This window comes from Oryza sativa, chromosome 8, assembly GCF_034140825.1.
Source record: "Oryza sativa Japonica Group chromosome 8, ASM3414082v1".
Classification (NCBI taxonomy): Eukaryota; Viridiplantae; Streptophyta; class Magnoliopsida; order Poales; family Poaceae; genus Oryza; species Oryza sativa.
Genome location: NC_089042.1, coordinates 544,726 through 565,957, shown reverse-complemented (window position 1 = coordinate 565,957; position 21,232 = coordinate 544,726). Strand labels below are relative to the sequence as shown.

Genomic DNA, 21,232 nt, shown 5'->3' with positions numbered 1-21,232 from the left:
TGCGACTAATTTGCAATACGAATCTTTTAAGCCTAATTTCTCCATGATTTGACGATGTGGTGCTACAGTAAACATTTGCTAATGATGAATTAATTAGGCTTAATAAATTTATTTCGCGGTTTACTGACGGATCTGTAATTAGTTTTTTAATTAGTACCGAACACCCCATATAACACCCTATATAATTTCTGATGTGACACATTAAAACTTTACACCCATTTTCTAAACAACCCAACTGCTTGGCATCTAAAAGCAGCATCTATGAAGACAGATATGTACATGATTTTGCCTCGTCTTAACTAGAAGACGCAAGTTAACAATATTCTGGGTTTATTTGACGCGATTAATTTGCATTTTGCAGTCTAAATTTGACCATCTCTTTTCATCGCAGAAGGGTTGGGATCAGGATTCATGTGAGTAGTGGCACCCACGCATAACGCGTTCTTCCCCCTTTGAAGGAAGGGAGGCGCCGGCCAGACGCAATAATTTCGCAGCCTCATTAATTGCATGATCCGATAAGAGCAAGTTCAATAGTATAGCCCACTACAACCTCCAATTCATCTATAGCCAATCTAATAACCAATTTATATAATAGTTGCTTACTATACTATTAATATATGATCCCACCTGTCATACACACACTGCGTCTTAGAGTCCATGCTGTAGCTGGCTATAGATATGTAGCCCGCTGCTCTTCTCTTTCATCTTTTATTTTATTAAAATATATTTATAGCTGGCTAATAGACTCCTATTCTAACTGCTCTAATAGATCGAGAGCGACGAAGACGGCTTAGCAGCATCACATGATCGATTGATCACAACTTCACATGTCGTTACATGCATACGGCCGGCGACGGCGAGCCGGGCCTGGACGGCGTCGCCGCCACGAGAGTAGCGTGTCGACATTGACCACCACATCACAAATAGTCGATGGAGATATCCACTTGATTGCCAAGCTGCCACGAGAGCCTCGGTTAGTTGGGATTCCTTTGAGTCGTTTTTGCTGCTACTCCATTGGCATCCCGTTAGACATCACTTAATTTAACGAGAATTCATACGGCGTAATACTAAGGCCACGTTCGATATTAAATGTTTATTAGCATAATTAAATTTTAATTATTACAAATTAAAAAACAAATTTATTGACATTTTAAAGTAACGATTATATAAAATGTTTTCACTCAAAAATATATCATTTAGCAATTTAAAAAGTACACTAACGAAAACCGGAATAAAATTTGTATCTCGATAAAAAAGGGACCTAACTAGTGTCTATTTATTTTGCCTTAAGCGGGCAGTAGGTTCCTACTTCCTTCATCATAAATTACTTGTCTTTTAAGATTGTTTGTTATATTCTAAGGTTTGAAAAAAAGTTCAAAAAGACTATAATACCCTTATAAAGTAATTTATGGATGAGGATGGATGGGTGGTTGAGGGGGAGAATGGAGAGAAATTTGAATAAGATGTGATTAATGGGATAAGTAGTACTGCTAGTGATAAGTATTATGGGACAAAATTTAAATGGTAGGAAGACAACTAATATTAATATAGGACAGAAGGAGTACAATAGAGCTGATACCGTTTTAGAGGTCTACTATCCTCTTTCATTGTCTTTTTGTTGGTTGGTTTTTATTAACGATGGTTTGGTTGTGAGGTGTTGGAGTCCTTTTGTTTTGTTAGCTCAATAGTGTTATTAAAAGGTGTGAGGCTTAATATTCGTGACGATGTTTGTGTTTTTTTTTTAAAAAAAATCTATTTTGAAAGGGAGGATACGGCCTGCTGTCGGACACATATACAGTACTCCGGTCAGCTGTATCAAAAGAAGTCGTACGTGGACATATGTGTGAGCGATTGATGGAGACTGCTAGATGCAAACGTGTCCAAACTGCCATGATTTACTCTGCTTAATTACGCCGTTGCTTATAAAAGGCCTTGGCCTTGTGTCACATTATCTACTACTACTACTACTAGTATCTTGACCCTGCATCGATCTTGAGCTCCAGCTTCATCTTCTCCCGGTGATAATGTCCAAGCTAGTCTCAGCTGGTTGGTCTCCTGATCTCGCCATGGATGCCTACCTGCACACCCTGCAACTGGTACGTACTACATAGCATTTGCAAATGCAACCAAAGACAATTTAGCTTGATCAATACTTCCTCCGTTTTATAATATAAGTTTTTTTATCCGTTTCATAATATAAGTCTTTTAGTATTATCCATATTTATATATATGTTAATAAATTTAGACATAGTTTTTATTAACATATATATTAATATGAGCAACGATAGAAATTTTTACATTATGAAACAAAAGAAGTATTTATTTATGTGTAAATAAACTAATTGAATTTTTGTTAATAATTTCAGTGCAAGGAGCAGCAGCAAGATGATGCTCGTGGCAGTGGCATGGTGATGGAGCCGAGGAGCATGGAGTACATCGCCGCGCTGGCCGCCGGCAACCAGGCGCGCCACCTCCTCGACGTCGCCTCCTCCGCCGGCGGGGGCGGCGCTTCGTCGTCGTCGTCGTCATCCCCGGCCACGGCTGTCGCGCTCGCCATCGCCGCCGCGCGGACGGGAGGCCGCCTGGTCTGCGTCCGCGACGACCAGCAAGGCCTCGACGGCGTCAGGCGCCACCTCCGCCGCCTCGGCCTGGCGACCTCCGCGGTGGACTTCCAGCTCGCGCCGTCGCCGTCGGCGGCCGTCCGGCGGCTGCGCCGCGTCGACTTCGCCGTCGTGGACGCCGGCGTGGAGCGCTGCGGCGAGGTGCTCGGGGCCGTGGACGTGGACCCCATGGGTGCCATCGTCGTGGTCACCAACGTCTTCCAAGAAGAGAGGACGAGCTGGAGCTCGAGGTCTGGCCATGGCGATGGCAGTAGGGTTTGCAGCTATGGGCAGGTGGTAGGGAAGGGCAGGTCGATGGTGTTGCCGATCGGCCATGGCGGCATGGAGGTGACGAAGCTAGGGCTAGGCCGTAGGGTAGGAGGAGGGGGGTTGATTGGGGCCCACTTGCAGTGGCAGAGGCAGCAGAAGAAGAAGCTTGTGAGCACACCCAAGAGGACTTTCTTGGTTTGTGATGGATCATCTTGACTTCTCGAGATAATTAGCTCATCTCATTAATTAATTTCTAGTTTAACCTTCTTTTTTTTTTTGCCCTTTCTTGGGAGAGATTCATCAGAAATATGGTAGCCAAAACTATAAACTTGTATGTAAATCGAAAAAGAATAGATGATTGGCATGCAATAGATGATGACAAAGTGGGATCAGAATGTGTTAATGATAAATCGGCATAGCCATTTCTGGCTATACGTCTAGATAAGTAGTAGTTGTTCAGAAGAGTAGTAGATATTTTGGTTGGAACAGGAATACAAACTTTCCTGTGTAGTTGATCAATCTGGTTTTATGGGGATACCACATACTAGGAGCACGTTGCAAAATGATGTTAAGCTTGTGTTTAGATGATGAAAAAGTTGAAAAGTTGGAGAAAGTTGGTAGTTTGAAGAAAAAGTTGATAGTTTGTGTGTAGGAAAGTTTTCGATGTGATGGAAAGTTAGAAATTTGGGGGAACTAAACACGGCCTTATTGCGTTAGACTGTAATTATAATTATCTCAGGACTGCCATGAAATTCTCATATCCCGATTTCAAGGGTCGCCATGACGAAAAGCATCGGAGCAGATGAAGCTTTGTTATCTGGTACAACATGCAGGGCAATATCGAATTTTACAACCATTCAAAACAATCATAATGTCAGGGTTAATAGCATATACAAAGCAAAATCCCATTGAATAGGTAAGTTGCTACCAATGGACAACCTATACAAGAACAAAGATATCCTTCAAAAAAGAAAAGAGAACCAAAAGTTACACCATCTCAACAACAAACACCCAACCCATCGCTCACAACATTTGTATGACATGAGCACAATCTCAATTTGACTATAAACAATACATAGGGCCACCCAAGAGCCAACAACAACAATATGAGGAGCCAAGCCGATGCCTGAAGGAATCAGAGGAGATGCTTAATGTATACCTACAAAAAATTCTGAGAAGGTCATCTCCTTGCTGAATTCCCGTGCCTTTGGCTGCGAAAGTAGCTGAGAAGAGCCTGTGCCTGTAAGACCAAGCAGCATGTTCAAAACATTGTGACTAAAATGTCTGGCTTTCGCATAAATGTTCAGGATGTGCTTAGCTGCATTTCTAATTGAAAGAGGAAATGATGAGAAATGGCTAACCTTCTCTCTTGCCCGTGGCGTGCCTGACTGTGACAATGCAACTAGAGGAGGCACAGCACCCTCTTGAAGAACTATACTGCAAAATCTGCTGCTGTTTGTACATAGCTGAAGCAATGCTGCAGCCGCATTTTCCTTCCCCCTTGCTGAACCGAGTTCAACAACTTCAACAAGGGCTGGAATACCACGCGCTTGACCAATTGCTGTCCTCCCTTCTGGTATGGTAGCAAGGTTTGCCAAAACAGCCACAGCTTTGTCAACCATTCCAGCAGCAGGGTCCATAAGTTCAACTAGGTACTTCACAGCGTCAGCCTGCACAATACGCGCCTTGTTCTCATGTAATATGGATAAATTAAACAATGCAGTAGCTGCATCTTTCTTTCCTCGAGGGGTCCCATTTCCTAGTAGGTCGACGAGAGGTTTGATGGCACCGGATCTTCCAATCCTCACTTTGTTTTCTTCAATAACCGAGAGACTGAATAATGTAGCCGCTGAATTCTCCTTGGCTTCAGGGTTCCCAGTCTCAAGGACATGGATGAGGGGGTCAACAGCATCAGCATTTGCAATGGCAATCTTATTATTATCATTGATTGACAAATTCAGAAGGGCTGTCACGGCATGCTCTTGGGTTTTGGAATCTGGCGAATGAAGAAGACCAACCAGCAAGTTTATAGCTCCACAGTTTGCAATGATGATCCTGTTCTCCATGTTGTGCTTAGCTAAAAGGCGGATATCTGATGTCGCTGATCTTTGAACATCTACAGAATCACTTCTTAAATCATCAACTAACTTGCGGACCTGATTCTCGATGGCGGAAAGATCACTCCGTGTATCCATGGATGAGGAAGATATTATTCTGGGGAAACCCCTTTCAGATGGTCGCCGAACAAATTGGCCTCTACTACGAACATCAGCCAATCTAGAAGGGATTAGATGCTCCCTCTGAGGAGCAGAAGATGCTGAAGGCCCATCTGTAACTTCTCCAGATGCATCACTACTGTAATTTGTCCTTTCGCTTGGCCCATTGTCACATTCTGCATCAAGTTGACCGCTATTTGGAAGGCTACCATTCACCGAAGAACTACCCACATGGTCATGTGAATCCCTGTCCAAATTAGATGCTTGAAATGCTTCCTCAATTGACTGTTCTGAAGTTTGACCGATAGAACCAGCATTTCTTTCTTCCAGACTAGACTCTCTTGTTTCAGAACCTGCAAGAGATAACCTTGAAACATCTGATGCAGAACCATTAGCATTTTCTGAAGATTGCTTAATGGAGGCTTCATGACCAGCACGGTTCACATGCGCATGAGAATTCTGATGGACTACACTGTGTGGAGGAGATGCTCTATTCAAGCTTCTCATATAAAGGTCAGCTTCCGGGGACCCAGGAATATTACCCTTAGCAGCGACAGTAGGATGTAGAGGGCTGCTTCCTGTGGTGCTCGAATCCTGGAGAGCAGACGCAGCCAAAGGGAAGTTCAATTTCAAGGATTTCATAGGATCAGGAAGCCTAATGTTGTGTGATTCGCACCAATTAGCTATCAAAGCTTTCACGGTGTAATTTGGAATTAAATTGGAGTGACCAAGTCTTTGGCGTGTCTTCGGGCAGATAGTAAAACCCTCATCAAGCCATAACTTGATATAAACCCGCTCATATGTCTGACCAGATGCTACAATAACAGGATCTGACATCAGCTCTAGGGACAGCGGGCAGCAAAAATCTGCAGGAATGGGCACCCCATTGATGCTAAGCAGTTGTGTTTCCCTCAGAAGGTGGTCATGCATATAGTTGACCAGGGGGATCATCTTGTCAGCCAGATCCATTTCTTCACGGTTCTCACTCCGCATTGCCCTTGCTCTGAGATTCTCAAGGGAAACAGCTTCCATGTAAAATTCCAGGTTAGTTGACAAACTCAATGAACTAGATAGTCTCGACAGATTCTCAGGACTTGTTGTGTCCGTCTCAACTAGCTCCAATGAAGACTCCTTTACCAGATCAAACATGTTTTCATAATTTATGTCTTGGAGTTTCTACATGAAATACAAAAAGAAATAAAGATGAGCTGGATCCAGAACAGCAACTAAGGTCTGAAATTGACAATAGTTAAAAACTAACATAGTAGAGAAATGACTGAGTGAAGCATTACCTCAATACATGTGCATGCACGGCCAGTCAAAGAAGGTAATAGAGAGTTAACAAGCTGGCACAGCTGTAGAGAACATCCCTGGATATCTGAGATTACTGATTCAATCTGCCATATCTGTTCAAGGTAGTTAAAGATTACTGGATCAGAACGGTAATATTTGAGTAGTAGCATTAGCTTCTATGTCATTTGTCAAGCTTAAGTTAGCTAATGGGCTATACATTATGATGGGCAAAGAAAACAAAATGTAACATTTAAACGAAGTAATTGCTTGAGCCAGTGATCATAATCAAATTTCGCTTAAAGCAACATGCACTCTCTCAAGACTAAACTCAATATCACTGACAAAAGTACGTGTATAACGTGCGACACGTAAGATTGAACCACCAACAAAAAAGGGGGATAAAGTAGAAGAGTCACGAAACAAATCACGGAAAGTACAACTTGTGCAAGCTCCCGTATAACGAACATCATATGACTTTAGCACAAGAACGGGAGCTATATCCAAAGCAAGAAATGGACCATCACAGGTACGGACTAGGCAGGTACACCCCAAGAACCTTGCAACATTTCAATCAATAATGCGTGCATTGCCCCCAGCAGTTCCAATAGTTTTTATATTTCAAGGCCTCTGAATTCATGAAGGCAACGTCCATCATCTTTTGAATACAGTATCAATTAACGGAACTTGTGTGATAGGTTGTCTGCTAACCTAAATGCCAACCCAACAATGGACTGATAAACATGAAACTAAAATCTTTTAAAAGATAAAGCATAGAGAGGTGGAAATAGTGATTGACAATACTTCAGTAACTTATTAAGGTAGGGTGAATAAGTGAAAGTGAACATATCAAATTCAGCTCATGAGTACGTACAAAATATATTTTGCTGGTTGTCTGTTGCCAGTTCCCAATAAGCCCTGAAGCTCTGTTAATAGCAGTGCCAAGCTCCCTTAACACCTCATTGAGTTGCTCTTCAGGAGACTCACATAGATCCTCTATGAGAGGGCTCACAATGCTTGAGATATCACACACATTTTGGCAGTACTTCTGAATGGGCTTGGGCCTTGCAGTAGAGCCATCGGAGGTTAAGACAGTGATACGCAAGATACTATTGAGCAGGGTTCTCGGGGAGAAATTTTCCATCAGCCCTGTTTAAGAATCCACATGTGCAAGGGTAAGAATACATGAGCTCAAACCATTCAATATACAAGGTCATCGATATATGTCAGTGACGCAATATGCAGTTGTGTACGTTAGTACTTAGTATGTGATTTAGCGAAGAATTACAATCCCTGACATGGGTACCGTACATACTATTCCAAGTTTCCAACACAGCTAAGGTAGAAGGAAGAAGCATAAGATGTGTTCTTTCACCTGCATATTTGTCTCCTTTTAATGTACTATCACTGTGCATCTGCACATCTTGGTTGGCATACTATATATTTAAATTAATGTGTTTGGTGGTATAATAATGATGGCACAATGTGGGTTCAGTGCAACCGCTCATCAATACTAGGCGTTATCTGCATGATTGGCACAAATGGGTTTGCATGACGTAGTGAGTTGGTTCCAGAAAGGAAATGCTTTGGAATAGCTTGCGCGCCAACAGAGAATCAGCAAGAAACGCGGCAAATTGACGAATAAATTGGAATAGTACAAAAGAATATTTTGTGATTTCTGCTTTTTGTCATCTTTCCATTTTAGCTCAACTACCTTAATCGCCTGCAGTACATGCTGTACTCAATCATAAAATATCAGTAGTAAGCCAAGGCGTGCCGCTCAATTTGCGTGGAGATAGGCACCTAGTTCAATCGATAGAATTAGAGAACCCAGCAAGAGAGCCCAAGGCGAAGGGGAAATGCCCAATGGAACTGAACTAAAATGGATACTGAAATAAGACTTCCCGTGGTGCATGATGAAGGAACAGAAATCAAACAAACATTCTCGCAGCAGAATAGCAGACTGAGTACAAACAATTATAGCTTGCCATTTGAAGCAGGAACATCTAGTAAAAGTGTAAAACGAAGGAAGCAATAATACTAGTAATCCTTCACATAGAACAGAAATGGCAAGGTAATAATGCATGAGAAACGAGCAAGCAGAGCGAGTTGAAATAAATCTGTTAGACGGACGCATTAGGAAAGCCATAAGAAGCTTTGAAGGCCGCCCCCTTGATAAGAAGAAGATTCCTGCGACGGCAGCGGCAGCATACAAAACAGGGGGATGGATTGCACGGTCGGGGTTAGCGGTAGGAGACGAGGTGAGCAGCCGATGAGGAATCGAGGGCAGAAATGGCGGTGGTGCTGGTGGTCGCAGCGCCGGGCGGAGATCCGGGGGGCGGAATTCGCAGCCCGCACGTCGCAGCGCAGAGGCCTAGCAGCATACGAAGCGCCCCGCCGCGGTGCGGTGCGGCGCGGCATGGTCAAACCCTAGGTGGAGGAGGAGGAGGACGACGACGACGAGGTATACCTCTACCTACTCGAGCGCAAGGCGGGCCGGTGCCGTGGATTGCGGCCACGAGAATACGAGATAGAGAGTGCGTTGCTGACCTTGAGGCGTCCACGGCGGCGGCGGCGAGGCGGCGGAGGAGGAGAGATCGGGATCGAGGAGGCAGGAGGGAGGAGGCGAGGCGAGAGGGGATCTCTCTCTCTTCTCTTTCTGTTTCTCGCGAGTCGCGACGCCGCGAAGGAGACGCGCCCGGGGGGGGGGGGGGGGGGGTGGTTCGGGTCGGACTGGACCAGACCGGACCGGACGAGTCATGTTGGGCCGGGTCGCAAAGGTGGTGCGGCGCAAAGCGCGTGTCATGTTGCGGTTGCGGTTGCAGACGCGGTCACGGCGACCGGACCACTTGTGCTGGAGTAATACACTAGTCGCTTCCTTCTTCGATTAATTTCGTCCGTGTGTTTGACATTTGACACGGTCAATTCCTCATCAACCTCCTCCCTTGCTAATCAACCCAATAACTTAGGTCGCCTTCGAGATTAGCTCAGGGCACGTAAAACAAAAATATAGGGCCTGTTCACTTTGATGTCATTTTCAACCTTACCGAGTTTTAATAAAGTTGTCAAAAAAATATCTACATTTAGTTTGCTGCCAAATTTTGGTAACTATATAAGAAATCCTGCCAAAATTTGGTAAGATTTTTTTTCATTAAAGTGAACAGGCCCGTAGATATTACTAGTATATACTACTCCTTCCAAAATGTAGATATTTTTTAGGTGGACACGAGTATTAAGAAAGTTGGTAAAAATGATATTTGAGGAAGTTTGTGATTTGCTGAGAAAAGAATGTGCGTGAGGTAATTAAATAGAAAATGGTTATAATTGATTGATAGGAGAGGGTAGGTGAAAAAAATAGCTTTATTTTGTAATAAATTACTGTGATTGAAGTAGCTATATATTTCAAGATGGAGAGAGTATGTTTTAATTTTTTTAAAACTTGGAAAATAAATTTGTTTGATATGTTAAACTAACGTGTGTATAGAAAGTTTTTTTTTAATAAAATATACTATTTAACCGTTTGAAATGTGTGCTAAGAGAAGTGTATATAAGAAGAGGACCTTGATCTCTGTCAGTCTCACACGCATACGCAGCGTGTTGATTAATGGAGTACGTAGATGCAACGAAGGTCACTTGATACATTTTGACACACTGCGCGTTTATTACTCTAATCAACTTACTACTACCAGTAGTTGTCTAAATAAAAGAGAAACAAAGAATAGTTGGTCCTTGTTTGTATCATTGCCATTTTGCACTTGATTTTTTTTTCTTTTCCTGCTTCATTTCCTTTCCTGGCCTGGTCAGCAAAGTTGACTCGTTGACTAGTCGTCGAGAGAAACTGGATATAGATTGGGCCAGCCCAACTGTCACTCCTACCAATCCACCTCCTCCGGCCCATTCAACTTAATTTCCTTTGGGCTTCTACACTGTCTCTTGCTGGCCCGGCCCACCGTAAAGGGACCACAAAATTGACAAATATTCGGGGAAATCTTATCAGCAGAAATATTCTGAAAATCAATTCTTTTTGTTGGATATTGTAATAATGATTAAACTCCTCCTGAGGTGGCCTGTTTGATTTAGTTTTTTTTTCAGCGACTATAGATTTCATCGTGGCCAGTGGCAAAATCTTTCATCCTGTCACATGCATACAATATTAAATATAGGTAAAAAAAATAATTACACAGATTACAGTTAAATTACAAGATGAATCTTTTAAGCCTAATTGTTCCATGATCTGATAATATGGTGCTACAGTAAACATTTACTAATGACAGATTAATTAGGCTTAATAATTTCGTCTAGCAGTTTACAGGCGGAATCTGTAATTTATTTTGTTACTAGTCTACGTTTAATACTTTAAATCTATGTCCGTATATCCGATATGATATGCCAAAACTTTTCACCCCTAAATCTAAACACAGCCGTAATGACAAATCAAATATTTGAAGACCTTATTAATTTAACAAATAACAAATGATATAAACAAATGCATTACAATTTTTTTTTCAAAAAAAACATTTTTCTAAGCACCCAAATCCCACAGAGCGGAGGGGGTGGGTGGGCCCTGCGACCCTGAAGCGCGTGCGCATACAGTGACACATGGGCCCCACCCCACGCGGCGTTGCCTCTGTTCCACTGCCATGTGGGGTCCCTACCACCCCGCCTGCAATTTAGACCGTTTCCCCTCCGCCGCGAACTCGTCTGATCGATCCGATTTAATTAATTATTAATTAAATTAATCACCTTAAATAAATTAACGTTAATTAATTAATCCATCCTCCCTTCCCCCTTGCGGCGCTCCTCCTCTTCTTCTTCGTCGTCGAGAAGGAGAAGCTCCCATAAATCGGAGCACGCGGCGCCCAAGCCCCTCTCACTTGCGCCGCCCGCCCGACCTCGCCGCCGACCACCTCCTCCTCCCTCCTCTTCTTCTTCCACGCGCTTCCCACCCCCCACCTCCATCCTTCGCCGCTAAGCGAAAATCCCGTGTCTTCCCTTCCTTCCTCCCCCGATCCATCTCGCTCTCTCGATTCCTTGCTCCGTGTGCGGGTTCGGTTCTTGTGGTGCGAGATCTGGGCGCGAGAGGAGAAACCCCGATCTTGATTTGGGTGGCGTCGCGTCGCGTCGGCGGCGGTGATGTGGGGGGACGGGAAGGCGATGCTGAAGTCGCGGGGAGGGGGGGCGGCGGGGGGAGCGGGTGGCGCCTCCGGGGACGAGGAGGCGGACTACTGCCCGCCGACGCCGCGGAAGGAGTGGTGGACGACGGGGCTCCTCGTGAGGCTGGTCACCGTGGCCGTCATCTTCATGGCGGGCGTGGTCATCGGGCTCTCCGCGAGCGCCAACGTGTCCCGCTACTACTACAACTCGCACACCGAGCTCTTCTTCCCGTCGAACACCTTCGGCGCGTGCGAGCGCGCCGACTGCGCCCCGACCTTCAAGTCGTTCGTCCACCCGCCGCACCTCGCGCACTCCATGTCCGACCCGGAGCTCTTCTGGCGCGCCTCCCTCGTCCCCGTCGCCGACGACTTCCCCTTCCAGCGCGTCCCCAAGGTCGCCTTCCTCTTCATGACGCGCGGCCCGCTCCCCTTCGCGCCGCTCTGGGACCGCTTCTTCCGCGGCCACCACGGCCTCTACTCCGTCTACGTCCACACCCTCCCCGACTACAAGCTCAACGTCTCCAAGAACTCCGCCTTCTTCGCCCGCCAGATCCCCAGCGAGGTCACTTCTTCTTTCATCTACTACTACTTTATTATTATTACTTCCTTTTCTTTTCTTTTCTTGTTAAATTACCATTGAATCATTGCAATCCAATGAATCCGCCGAGTAGCATTTGCATTGTCCAACTCCAATGAATTAGCTGGTGCCTTGGTGGATTGATGAATCCGAGGTGTTAGTTGTCTAGTTGGTGGCTGCCATGTGCGTGCTCAACTTGATTGGGATTTGTTTGCAAATGGGAGAGGATTTGCTCTAGGGGAATATGCTTGCCTGCCTTTCATGCTAGGTTGGTTATCTACTCGGTTGCTTTTTCTGATTTTAGACGAATATCGGATGCTTGCTCAACGATTTCCACTCAGTTTGTTTGCTTAATTTCATCAGCCAATACATTTTTTGGGCTGTTTCGATTTTGCTCCTAAAGCAGCTGTTTTGACTGATGCCTTGATATGCCTTTTCTCCCGTTTACTTTTTGGCTAAGGAATTCCAGCCATCTGGCATTCTGGCAAACAACTTGTCATCCTATTCAGAAACAGCTAGCAACATAAAAATAATGAAAACTTCTCTCTGTGATCATGTAATGCGTGTATTTAGTTTCTGCTGCAATTCTCTTGTGCACATTCTGATATATTTCTTTCTTGTTTACTGCAGGAAGTGTCCTGGGGATCGATCACCCTTGTTGATGCTGAGAAGCGGCTGCTGGCCAATGCCTTGTTGGATTTCTCCAATGAGCGGTTCGTTCTTCTCTCGGAGAGCTGCATCCCCGTGTTCAACTTCCCAACCGTCTATGAGTATCTCATAAACTCGGCACACAGCTTCGTGGAGTCCTATAACATTGACACCCCTCAATGTGCTGGCCGCTACAACCGGCGGATGGCTCCTCACATCTTGCCGAGTCAATGGAGAAAAGGGTCAGAGTGGTTTGAGCTCAACCGTGAACTGGCCTTGCGGATAATAGCAGACAACAAGTACTACTCAATCTTCAGGAAGCATTGCAGACCATCTTGTTATCCGGATGAGCATTACATACCAACCTATCTGCATTTGTTTCATGGGTCCCTGAATGCCAACAGGACCATCACATGGGTTGATTGGTCAAGAGGAGGTCCACACCCAGCAAGATATGGTGCTTCAAACATCAGTGAAGAGTTCATCCAGGCTATCAGGAATAACGGTACACGATGCACTTACAACTCGAAGCCCACTTCTGTCTGCTATCTGTTTGCTAGGAAGTTTGCTCCTAGCGCTCTCGGGCCATTGATGAACCTCACTTCGACCATATTGGACTTTTGAGTTACTCACCATTCTTCATTGGCATCACGCTACCGGACTATCTCCATCGGCACACATACTCCATGAGGAGTAGCGGTACACTATACATGTTTGGGGGCATGTATCGCATGACAGATGGATCGGAGACGCCTTTCGATGAGTCGTCACCCATCTCTGATGGATGATGCTGTGCGGGCAGTGAAGATTACTTCACCTGCCCTGAAGCTGATTCCTGAGTATAGGATGAATGGAGCTGCATACGGAGAGGACTTTTGTTTCACCTCCCATTCTTTTTATTATATCATAGCTATATGATATTAGAGCTTTTCTTTTTCTTCTTTCCCCATCCATTGTAATGACTTGGTCAGGATACTAATTTCTGTGAATATAACCTATCAATCATTGCTTTTACTTGAGTCTTGGGTTGCCAGATGTCACTCTTTACTTAACAGCCAGTCTTTAAACCTTGAAGTAACACCTTGTCATTGGTTGTTGTTGGATGCTTTGGTGCAGAAAAGCTTAGATAGAGAAGTTTGTGGATGTAAGGCAGAATGCAGAATATGCCCTCTCCATGTGGCAGATTTGTTGGACTGAATTTTCTCTGCAAGAAACTAACAAAAGTTGGTTCCTTTTGAAAGTGCACACAGGAGTTTGCCAGTTCTGCATCAAATTCTTTAATTAGTTCAGACATTGGGTGTACTTATTAGCAAGTGAATATTGCATGTTGTTTGGGAGGGACATGCTTAATATGCTGCCTTTCATTTGACAGCTGCCTAAACTAAGATTGGTTGGTGAACATGGGTGACATGATTTAGGCTGGTGGTGTAGCCCACACTCTTGTCGTGCCCATGGTGATTAGTGTAATCCATCCTTGAGCTAGCTATCATCACAGGTCTACGAATCTTAATATTTTGTACTTGACATATCTGTAAGTTATAGTAGTGTATATCTAATCTAACACAGAATAATGTATGCCTTGTCTGAGTTGTTTTATTCAGGATGCTTCTGTTCAGATATTTTTGGGTGAAAACTCTGGCATTGGTAGTAGTGTTGATGATTTGGGAAGAAGTGAAATTGTTCTGAGATTGGCTGAAAGTGACTTGTTTGGTGACCTGGCACATTTTGGGCTACTAGAAAAATAAGATGATGGCATGAAAACGATGTCCTCTGCTACAATTTTCATACTACTTGGGTTTCGAATTTCTGAAAGTATTTATTCTCGGATGATACTGCAGAATATTATCTTTTCTCTACCAAAAGAAGAGAAAAGATGATTAAAAAAAAGGCATGGTGCTTTTGTATGGAGGCAAGTGATGGTGCAGGCATGGCCAAGCCTTTGAGCAGAGGACCAGAGAACGGATAAGCAGTAGCAAGTTGTGAAGAGAAATGAGCTTGCTCTTTTTTATTTTTGTTGCTATAAGTTTCTCAATCTGTTTGCATACACAATTTTAGGTTGACCTTAATATTTGAATTCGATCACTAATATTTTCATTTCTTTGTTATGATAAATGAAAGTCATATCATTAAATTCATTATGCAGCACACTTTGCTAATATTGAATACTTCTGATATTTACAAACTTTAGTTTGATAAATAAAAAACAGAAGCTAAAGATTATATGATAGAGCTAACGGTAACCAGTACTACCTCTGTTTCAGATTATAAGACTTTCTAGCATTGCCCACATTCATATAGATGTTAATATATGTCTAGATTCATTAACATATACTTCCTCCGTTTCACAATGTAAGTCATTCTAGCATTTTCCACATTCATATTGATGTTAATGAATCTAGATATATATGAATGTGGGTAATGCTAGAAAATCTTATAATATGGGTGCTAGAATGACTTACATTGTGAAACGGAGGGAGTAAAATCTTATAATATGAAACGGAGGAGGTAATATATGGCTGTTACTATACAAAGATACCATGTAATAGGTAGGATTATACTGCACCACCAATAGCTACTACTACTATACTAAGAAATCCTTTGAACACAGGAATTTCACAGTTATCACTAGCTCACAGTTATCACTAGAATAGAGGATTCAGACAGGTCTCATAAATTGGCTGGTAAATTATGTCATAAACTCATAACAACTACCACTACAAGTCTACAAATAGTGAACTGGACCAGCATGTAGAGAGGAACCAAAAAAGCACCCAGAAGCAATAGCACTGGATCACACAGAGACAGCCCAACATCAGCTAGGCCCACAACCCAGGCCTAAATAAGCGAAAGCCCATTAGCACATCTCACATCTCCAAAACTGCAGAGAGCACAATTACCTGGTCAAAATCCGGTTGGTTTCAGTGATTCAGTGGCATAATATTTTGTTTTCAATTGCAGCAAGTAATGCTGTTAATGATTTGGCACATATCATGCTTAGTTGCTGATCCAATGCAAATGTTTCAGTTTTTGTTTATTTATAGTTCATGCGACTGTTAGTGTTGGTATGCCAAACCATGCTTTTTATCTCTGCAAATCAGGTGTTGCCTCATCATCATCATCAGACGTTCAGTTGCACTGATGAACACGTCTTGTCTTTCCCTAATACCAAGTGCCAAGTGGCGTATCTGTCATCCCTGCATAGTTGCATATTGCAACTGCATATATATACATCTTTTCTTCTTCTTCTCCAACTCTTCCTTTGCCTGAATTGCCTTTTCATATTTAGATGCAAAGCAAAAGCCTATGTACAGATGCATGTTAATGCAATCCCCTTCTCTGAATTGTTGGGGGCAAAAAGTTTGGTCATTGAGTTGCCATTTGGATCATCTTCTTTTAAAAGAATATTAAAACAGAGTGTTTGCTTCACGCTTCACAAAATACGCTTTCTTAAAATATTTTCTTTTGATGTATTGTTTATACCATTTATTTAAACTATTTTATTTATCTCTATAATCAATCAGATAATCTATGGTAATAATTCTATCAATAATTTAAATCAAACGGGACCATGGTACAAGAAGTGACTGAATATCTGAATGTTCCCTGGATGAACTTGATGATACGAGCATAAAAACTGCAGAATAACCAGAAACTAAAGCACCGTTGTTTTTTTTTTCTTTAACACGTGTGACATTAACTAATCTCCACCGATGATCAGGTCAAATTAAGAATCAACAAACACGAACTAATGGACGGATAAAAGAATCAATTTATGCATGCATCCACATCGATCGATCGATCGTTGTCGATTCGTTTGGTGAGTGAGAAGTATATGGGAAACAGGGAGAGATGAACCAAGCTACTACTTATCTGTTAAAAAAAATAAGCTCTAGCTATAAATCTAGACACACATAAGTAGGATTGGACTTTTTTTTTTTTATGGAGAGGTAGCTGCCCCCATCAAATCAGGTCTCTTCTGACAATGCAAGCATCTTTGTTTGCACATTAGCAAGCAGCAATCAAACTTTTGAACGCTTCAAAATGCTTCCTCCTTTATCTTGATTAGCTGGAAAGCTATACTCCTATATCCGTGTGCACGGTAGGGTCTCTCATCCAAGTCGGCTATGTGCCCACACGCACACTAACAGTGAAAATATTGCAAATGGTTTGGTTTAAGTTATTTGGAGTTAATGAATTACTTTTATCATTTGCTTAGTTTCTTATACTTGAGAAGAAAGATGCTCATCATTGGCCTTTAACAAAAAAAAATGTTTAGGAGTAACACATGGTAGAACGTATATTTTGTGCATTTTCTGAATCTTTGTCTCGCTACTTGAATACTCGCTAAAAGTAGTAATTTGTTCAAATTCGAAGCTAAAAGTCACTACATTTTGAGACGGAGGGGAAAAAAATTATGTTGATGGGTAACATATGGTAGAAAATATTTGTGTATTTTTGGAATCTTTATCTTACTACTTGAATAGTACAAATTAAAATGTTTCCAAAATTAACTTCATATTTTATATCCAACATTTACCTTTATTGATGTCCCAATATTGTCCCACTAGACATGACTAATAAATTATACAACAAACCGAGTCTAATTAACTGGTTTTCTGAAGAAAACATTTTTTTAGTAGGCAGCGCTTTAGTTTTTTTCCTAATTAACTGGTTTTCTGAAGAAAACATTTGGTTTTTGAGGTGGGTGGGGTCAGCATAATTTTTTCTTCACCGAGCGTTTTGATTATTTTTTCCCCCTAACTTTCTTGGTTTTTTCTACTTGGCTGGTTTTTTCGAGGAAACCATTAAGTTTTTTCTTAAGGTGGGTGAGGCGCCCAATTAGTTTTCTTCATTGATTTTTCTGTAAAGACGTGGGCAAAGTGTAGAGCGAAGAGGACGACTCCCTAATAGAGATATCGGGTGAAGCTCCTCTGACATACTCTACGTTAGAGGGATGTGTACCACCGATGTTTAGGTCCATGACGGTGGGTCCCATCTATCAGGGACCCATGTCTCTCTGATTAACTTTATTTTAGAGGAGCTACTTTCAGAGATATCAATCGAAGGGCATAACAATCTCTTGACCTTCTACTTTAAGTCTTTATTATTAGCTAAAGCTATAATTTTTTTTAAGAACACAGGGAGTATATAATAGAGGTTTATCTTTAAAGGAAATTGCTATGCATATGGTCCAATTGTTCAACTCACTTACGATTGAATTTGAGTAACGGTTATAAACGGTTGCAATGCATATTACCATGCTCTACTTTGATTGATTTATATATGTTACTCTCTCCGTCCCATTTTAAGTGCAGCCATAAGTTTCCATGCCCAACGTTTTGACTGTCCGTCTTATTTGAAAAAATATAAAAAAAATTAAAAATTAAGTTATGCATAAATTACTAATCATATTTTATCATCCAATAACAATAAAAATAGTAGTCATAAAAAAAATTTCAAATAAGACGAACGATTAAACGTTGGGAAGTAAAACCCACAACTGCGCTTACTAGGGGAAAGAGGGAGTATGTCTCTAGTTATATATGAATTGTATAAGTGGGTCCTATGTATAGCGGTAATTATCTTTAAAATAATATATTGTACCTAGGAGTTATTCCCTCCGTCCCAAAAAAAAAAGACAAGCCCTAGGTTTCCGTGTCCAACGTTTGACTGTCCGTCTTATATGAAATTTTTTATAATTAGTATTTTCATTGATGTTAGATGATAAAACACGATTAATACTTTATGCGTGACTTGTCTTTTTTAATTTTTTTAAATAAGACGGACGGTCAAACGTTGGATACAGAAATCAGGGTTTATCTTTTTTTTTTGGACGGAGGGAGTCCATAATAACACAATAGTTTGAGGGTGAGGGGATTGAGAAGATTGGGAAGATACGCAAAACGAGGTGAGCCATTAGCGCATGATTAATTGAGTATTAACTATTTTAAATTTTAAAAATGGACTAATATGAATTTTTAAAGTAACTTTCATATAGAAATTTTTTGCAAAAAATACACCGTTTAGTAGTTTAGAAAGTGTGCGCACGGAAAACGAGTGACAATCTTCCCAATCTCTCTCCAATCTCCTTTGAAAAAAGGCAGCCTAATTAATTAAAAAGGATTCCAGGATGGTGAAGCTCAAATGGCTCAAACCGCGTCGCCATCATTTTCGATTATAATATTTCTTCCTGTTGTCGCCGTTGTTGTTATACCCAGTCAAATCCCCCAACCCAAGACCAAGTCTTCTCCTTCCATTCCATTCCCCTTCTTCTCAACCTCAAAGATTTCGCCTTTCTCTCTCTTCTCTCTCTCTTCGTCGCCTTCCTCCTCCTCCTCTGCCCCCCCTCTTCGTCTTCCTGTCGAAATCCCAATCCTTCCAACTCCGCACCTTTGCCTGCCTCCTCCGATCCCTTCCTCCGCCGCCGCTGCTGTACGGGGCGTCGTCACTTCTTTTTATTTAATTCAAAGGTACTGTATTTTTTGTTTCTTGGCGCATTCCTTTCCCTGGAGACGGGGGTTTTGTTGCTTCTTGATGCGAAATTTCAGGTTTTTGATATGGGGGGTAATGCTGTATCAGTTCAGAGGCATGGTAATTTTGCGTCAGTAGGAATACTCACTGTATGTATGTATTATGCCAATTTCCAGTTTCTTTGATCCGGGATCCTGCAGCCGTCTGTGGAGAAGAAGACCCAGTCTGAATCTAATCCTTGTGGAGAGTTGAATTGGGGACCCAAAAAGGGCGGTTTCTTGTGTAGCTGAATTTGGGGTAGGGGAGTTGCTGTCAGTGTGTGAACTGTGAAGGGGGGGTTGGGGGTGGCTGCTTCTGAGAATTTTGATGAATTCTCGCCGATCCAGGTCTGTAAAGCTCGTGTCCACGCGCGCCAAGCCCCTCGAGGTCGAGATCGCCAAGGAGGACGAGCGGATGAGCTCGTCGGCCGACAACACGGTGTACTGCTGCATTGCAAAGGGGAGGAAGATCATCTACTGCTACAACAGCAAGGATGGTGACCCCCATATGGAGACCACCGCCGCGCTCTGCCTCGAGAATGCGCCCTCGTATCACCGGCATTATATCCACACGGCGGGGTCTAGGAGCTATGGCTATCTCATGGCCGATGGGCACACCTTCTTCGCGATCATTGACCCGAGTGTCGGAAATGTGGGTGCCTTGCAGTTCCTGGAGCGTGTGCGCGAAGTGTTCAGAACTGTAAATAGGAGCGGCTTCCATGACTCGCTGGTACCGGCTGTACAGAGGCTGGTGGCTTCGCTGGAGAAGATGCCCCATGCAACATTTGACCTTGAGGAAAGTGTGGAAAAGGGAGAGCCTAGTGACAGCTCTAGCTGCACCTCATCGAAGGTTCCTTTGCTAGGGAGAAGTGGGAGTAGGAAGGATAAGAAGAAGGCTAAGGAGAAGGCAGCGTCAGCTGCGGTTTGCGAGGATGAGCAGCATGGAACTAGGGGAGTGAGAATTGATGTGCCACCAGAGGAGGTTGGTGGCATGTCGCTGGAGCGGAGTGCAAGCCAGTCCAGGCTGCGACGACAGCACTCATCCCGGTCATTGTGGGTGCGCCATGTGAAGATCATCATCGTCGTCGATGCCATCATCTGCATACTGTTGTTTGCTGCTTGGCTAGCCGTTTGTAAGGGTTTCCAGTGTGTGTCTAGCTGAGGAAAAGAAATCCTGGCATGAGTTGTATAGCTATTGGAGAAATGAGAAAGCTTTAATTTGTGGTGAGTTTTGATTTGTTGCTTTTCCGGAAAGGTAAATACTACCAGCCAAGAAAATGATGAATTGAGAGTTGTACCAGCGAAAATAATGCGGGGGGAGGGAGGCTGCAATTACCAAGATACAATATGTTGCTGATGATCAGATGGTGAAAATGGAGGCTCAATGCTGTAAACATGTAGATAGATATGCTTCTCCTCTTGTACATGGCAATTCGAATGTACATACGCTTCACCCCTTGTACATGAATACATGATAATGTGATAGGATTATTAAAAGATTTCATCTGTTCGTGATACACCTGTACTAAGTTTGTCTTGTGGTCATATATGGTTCCACTGCTGACAGTTTTTTTGCACTTGGTCTTTATGCATATCTCTTTCTTATTGTTGCCTCCCATGGCCTTTCTGCATGTTTCTGCTCCCAGGAAAAAAACAATATGTTGTGATGAAAATACTGTAATGAAATGCTTAATAAGGAGTTTATTTCAGAGCGTAATGAAAGAAAGTTTCTTTTTTTCCCCGGGGCAAATAATATTCTTTTATGAGACTACACTGTTAAGATTAGTTCTGCACCCCTGTGAAAATAGAAAGGTTCTGCACAGATGTTCATGAATTTCTCTGCAACTTGTATTTTTTTTGGGGGGTGAGGAATCATTCTGATGTTCTTCCATGAGATATTGATGTGTTTGATACTGTTGGTAAGTTCTTTAAGTGGTCATGTATGGTGTTTGGGCTCTATGCTGAGTAG

The 21,232-nt window shown here is 42.7% G+C and overlaps 4 protein-coding genes across 6 annotated transcripts; 3 read left to right on the top strand and 1 right to left on the bottom strand.

The window, feature by feature from the left end:
• Window positions 1-1,927: 1,927 nt before the first annotated feature.
• LOC4344481 (uncharacterized) lies at window positions 1,928-3,253 on the top strand. The gene is made up of 2 exons (XM_015795012.3): window positions 1,928-2,096; window positions 2,367-3,253. Exons 1-2 carry the CDS (start codon window positions 2,025-2,027, stop codon window positions 3,084-3,086), a joined length of 792 nt encoding a protein of 263 aa, XP_015650498.1. The 5' UTR covers window positions 1,928-2,024; the 3' UTR covers window positions 3,087-3,253.
• Window positions 3,254-3,698: 445 nt separating this feature from the next.
• Window positions 3,699-9,076, bottom strand: LOC4344480 (U-box domain-containing protein 4). The gene is made up of 5 exons (XM_015795011.3): window positions 8,927-9,076; window positions 7,251-7,525; window positions 6,379-6,492; window positions 4,232-6,262; window positions 3,699-4,110 (listed from the first exon to the last, which is right to left on the bottom strand). Exons 2-5 carry the CDS (start codon window positions 7,518-7,520, stop codon window positions 4,051-4,053), a joined length of 2,475 nt encoding a protein of 824 aa, XP_015650497.1. The 5' UTR covers window positions 7,521-7,525; window positions 8,927-9,076; the 3' UTR covers window positions 3,699-4,050.
• Window positions 9,077-11,150: 2,074 nt separating this feature from the next.
• LOC4344479 (glycosyltransferase BC10-like) lies at window positions 11,151-13,773 on the top strand. Its single transcript, XM_015795637.2, has 2 exons — window positions 11,151-12,091; window positions 12,737-13,773. The coding sequence occupies exons 1-2, from the start codon at window positions 11,510-11,512 to the stop codon at window positions 13,376-13,378; spliced, it is 1,224 nt and encodes a 407-aa protein (XP_015651123.1). The 5' UTR covers window positions 11,151-11,509; the 3' UTR covers window positions 13,379-13,773.
• Window positions 13,774-19,009: 5,236 nt separating this feature from the next.
• Window positions 19,010-20,780, top strand: LOC4344478 (phytolongin Phyl1.1). 3 transcript variants are annotated; one of them, XM_015794902.3, is made up of 3 exons: window positions 19,010-19,224; window positions 19,402-19,522; window positions 19,612-20,780. In XM_015794902.3, the coding sequence occupies exon 3, from the start codon at window positions 19,679-19,681 to the stop codon at window positions 20,423-20,425; it is 747 nt and encodes a 248-aa protein (XP_015650388.1). In that variant the 5' UTR covers window positions 19,010-19,224; window positions 19,402-19,522; window positions 19,612-19,678; the 3' UTR covers window positions 20,426-20,780. The 3 variants fall into 3 exon arrangements, with proteins under 3 accessions (XP_015650388.1, XP_025883325.2, XP_015650386.1); XM_026027540.2 differs by lacking the exon at window positions 19,402-19,522; XM_015794900.3 differs by having other exon boundaries at window positions 19,402-20,780.
• Window positions 20,781-21,232: the final 452 nt, after the last annotated feature.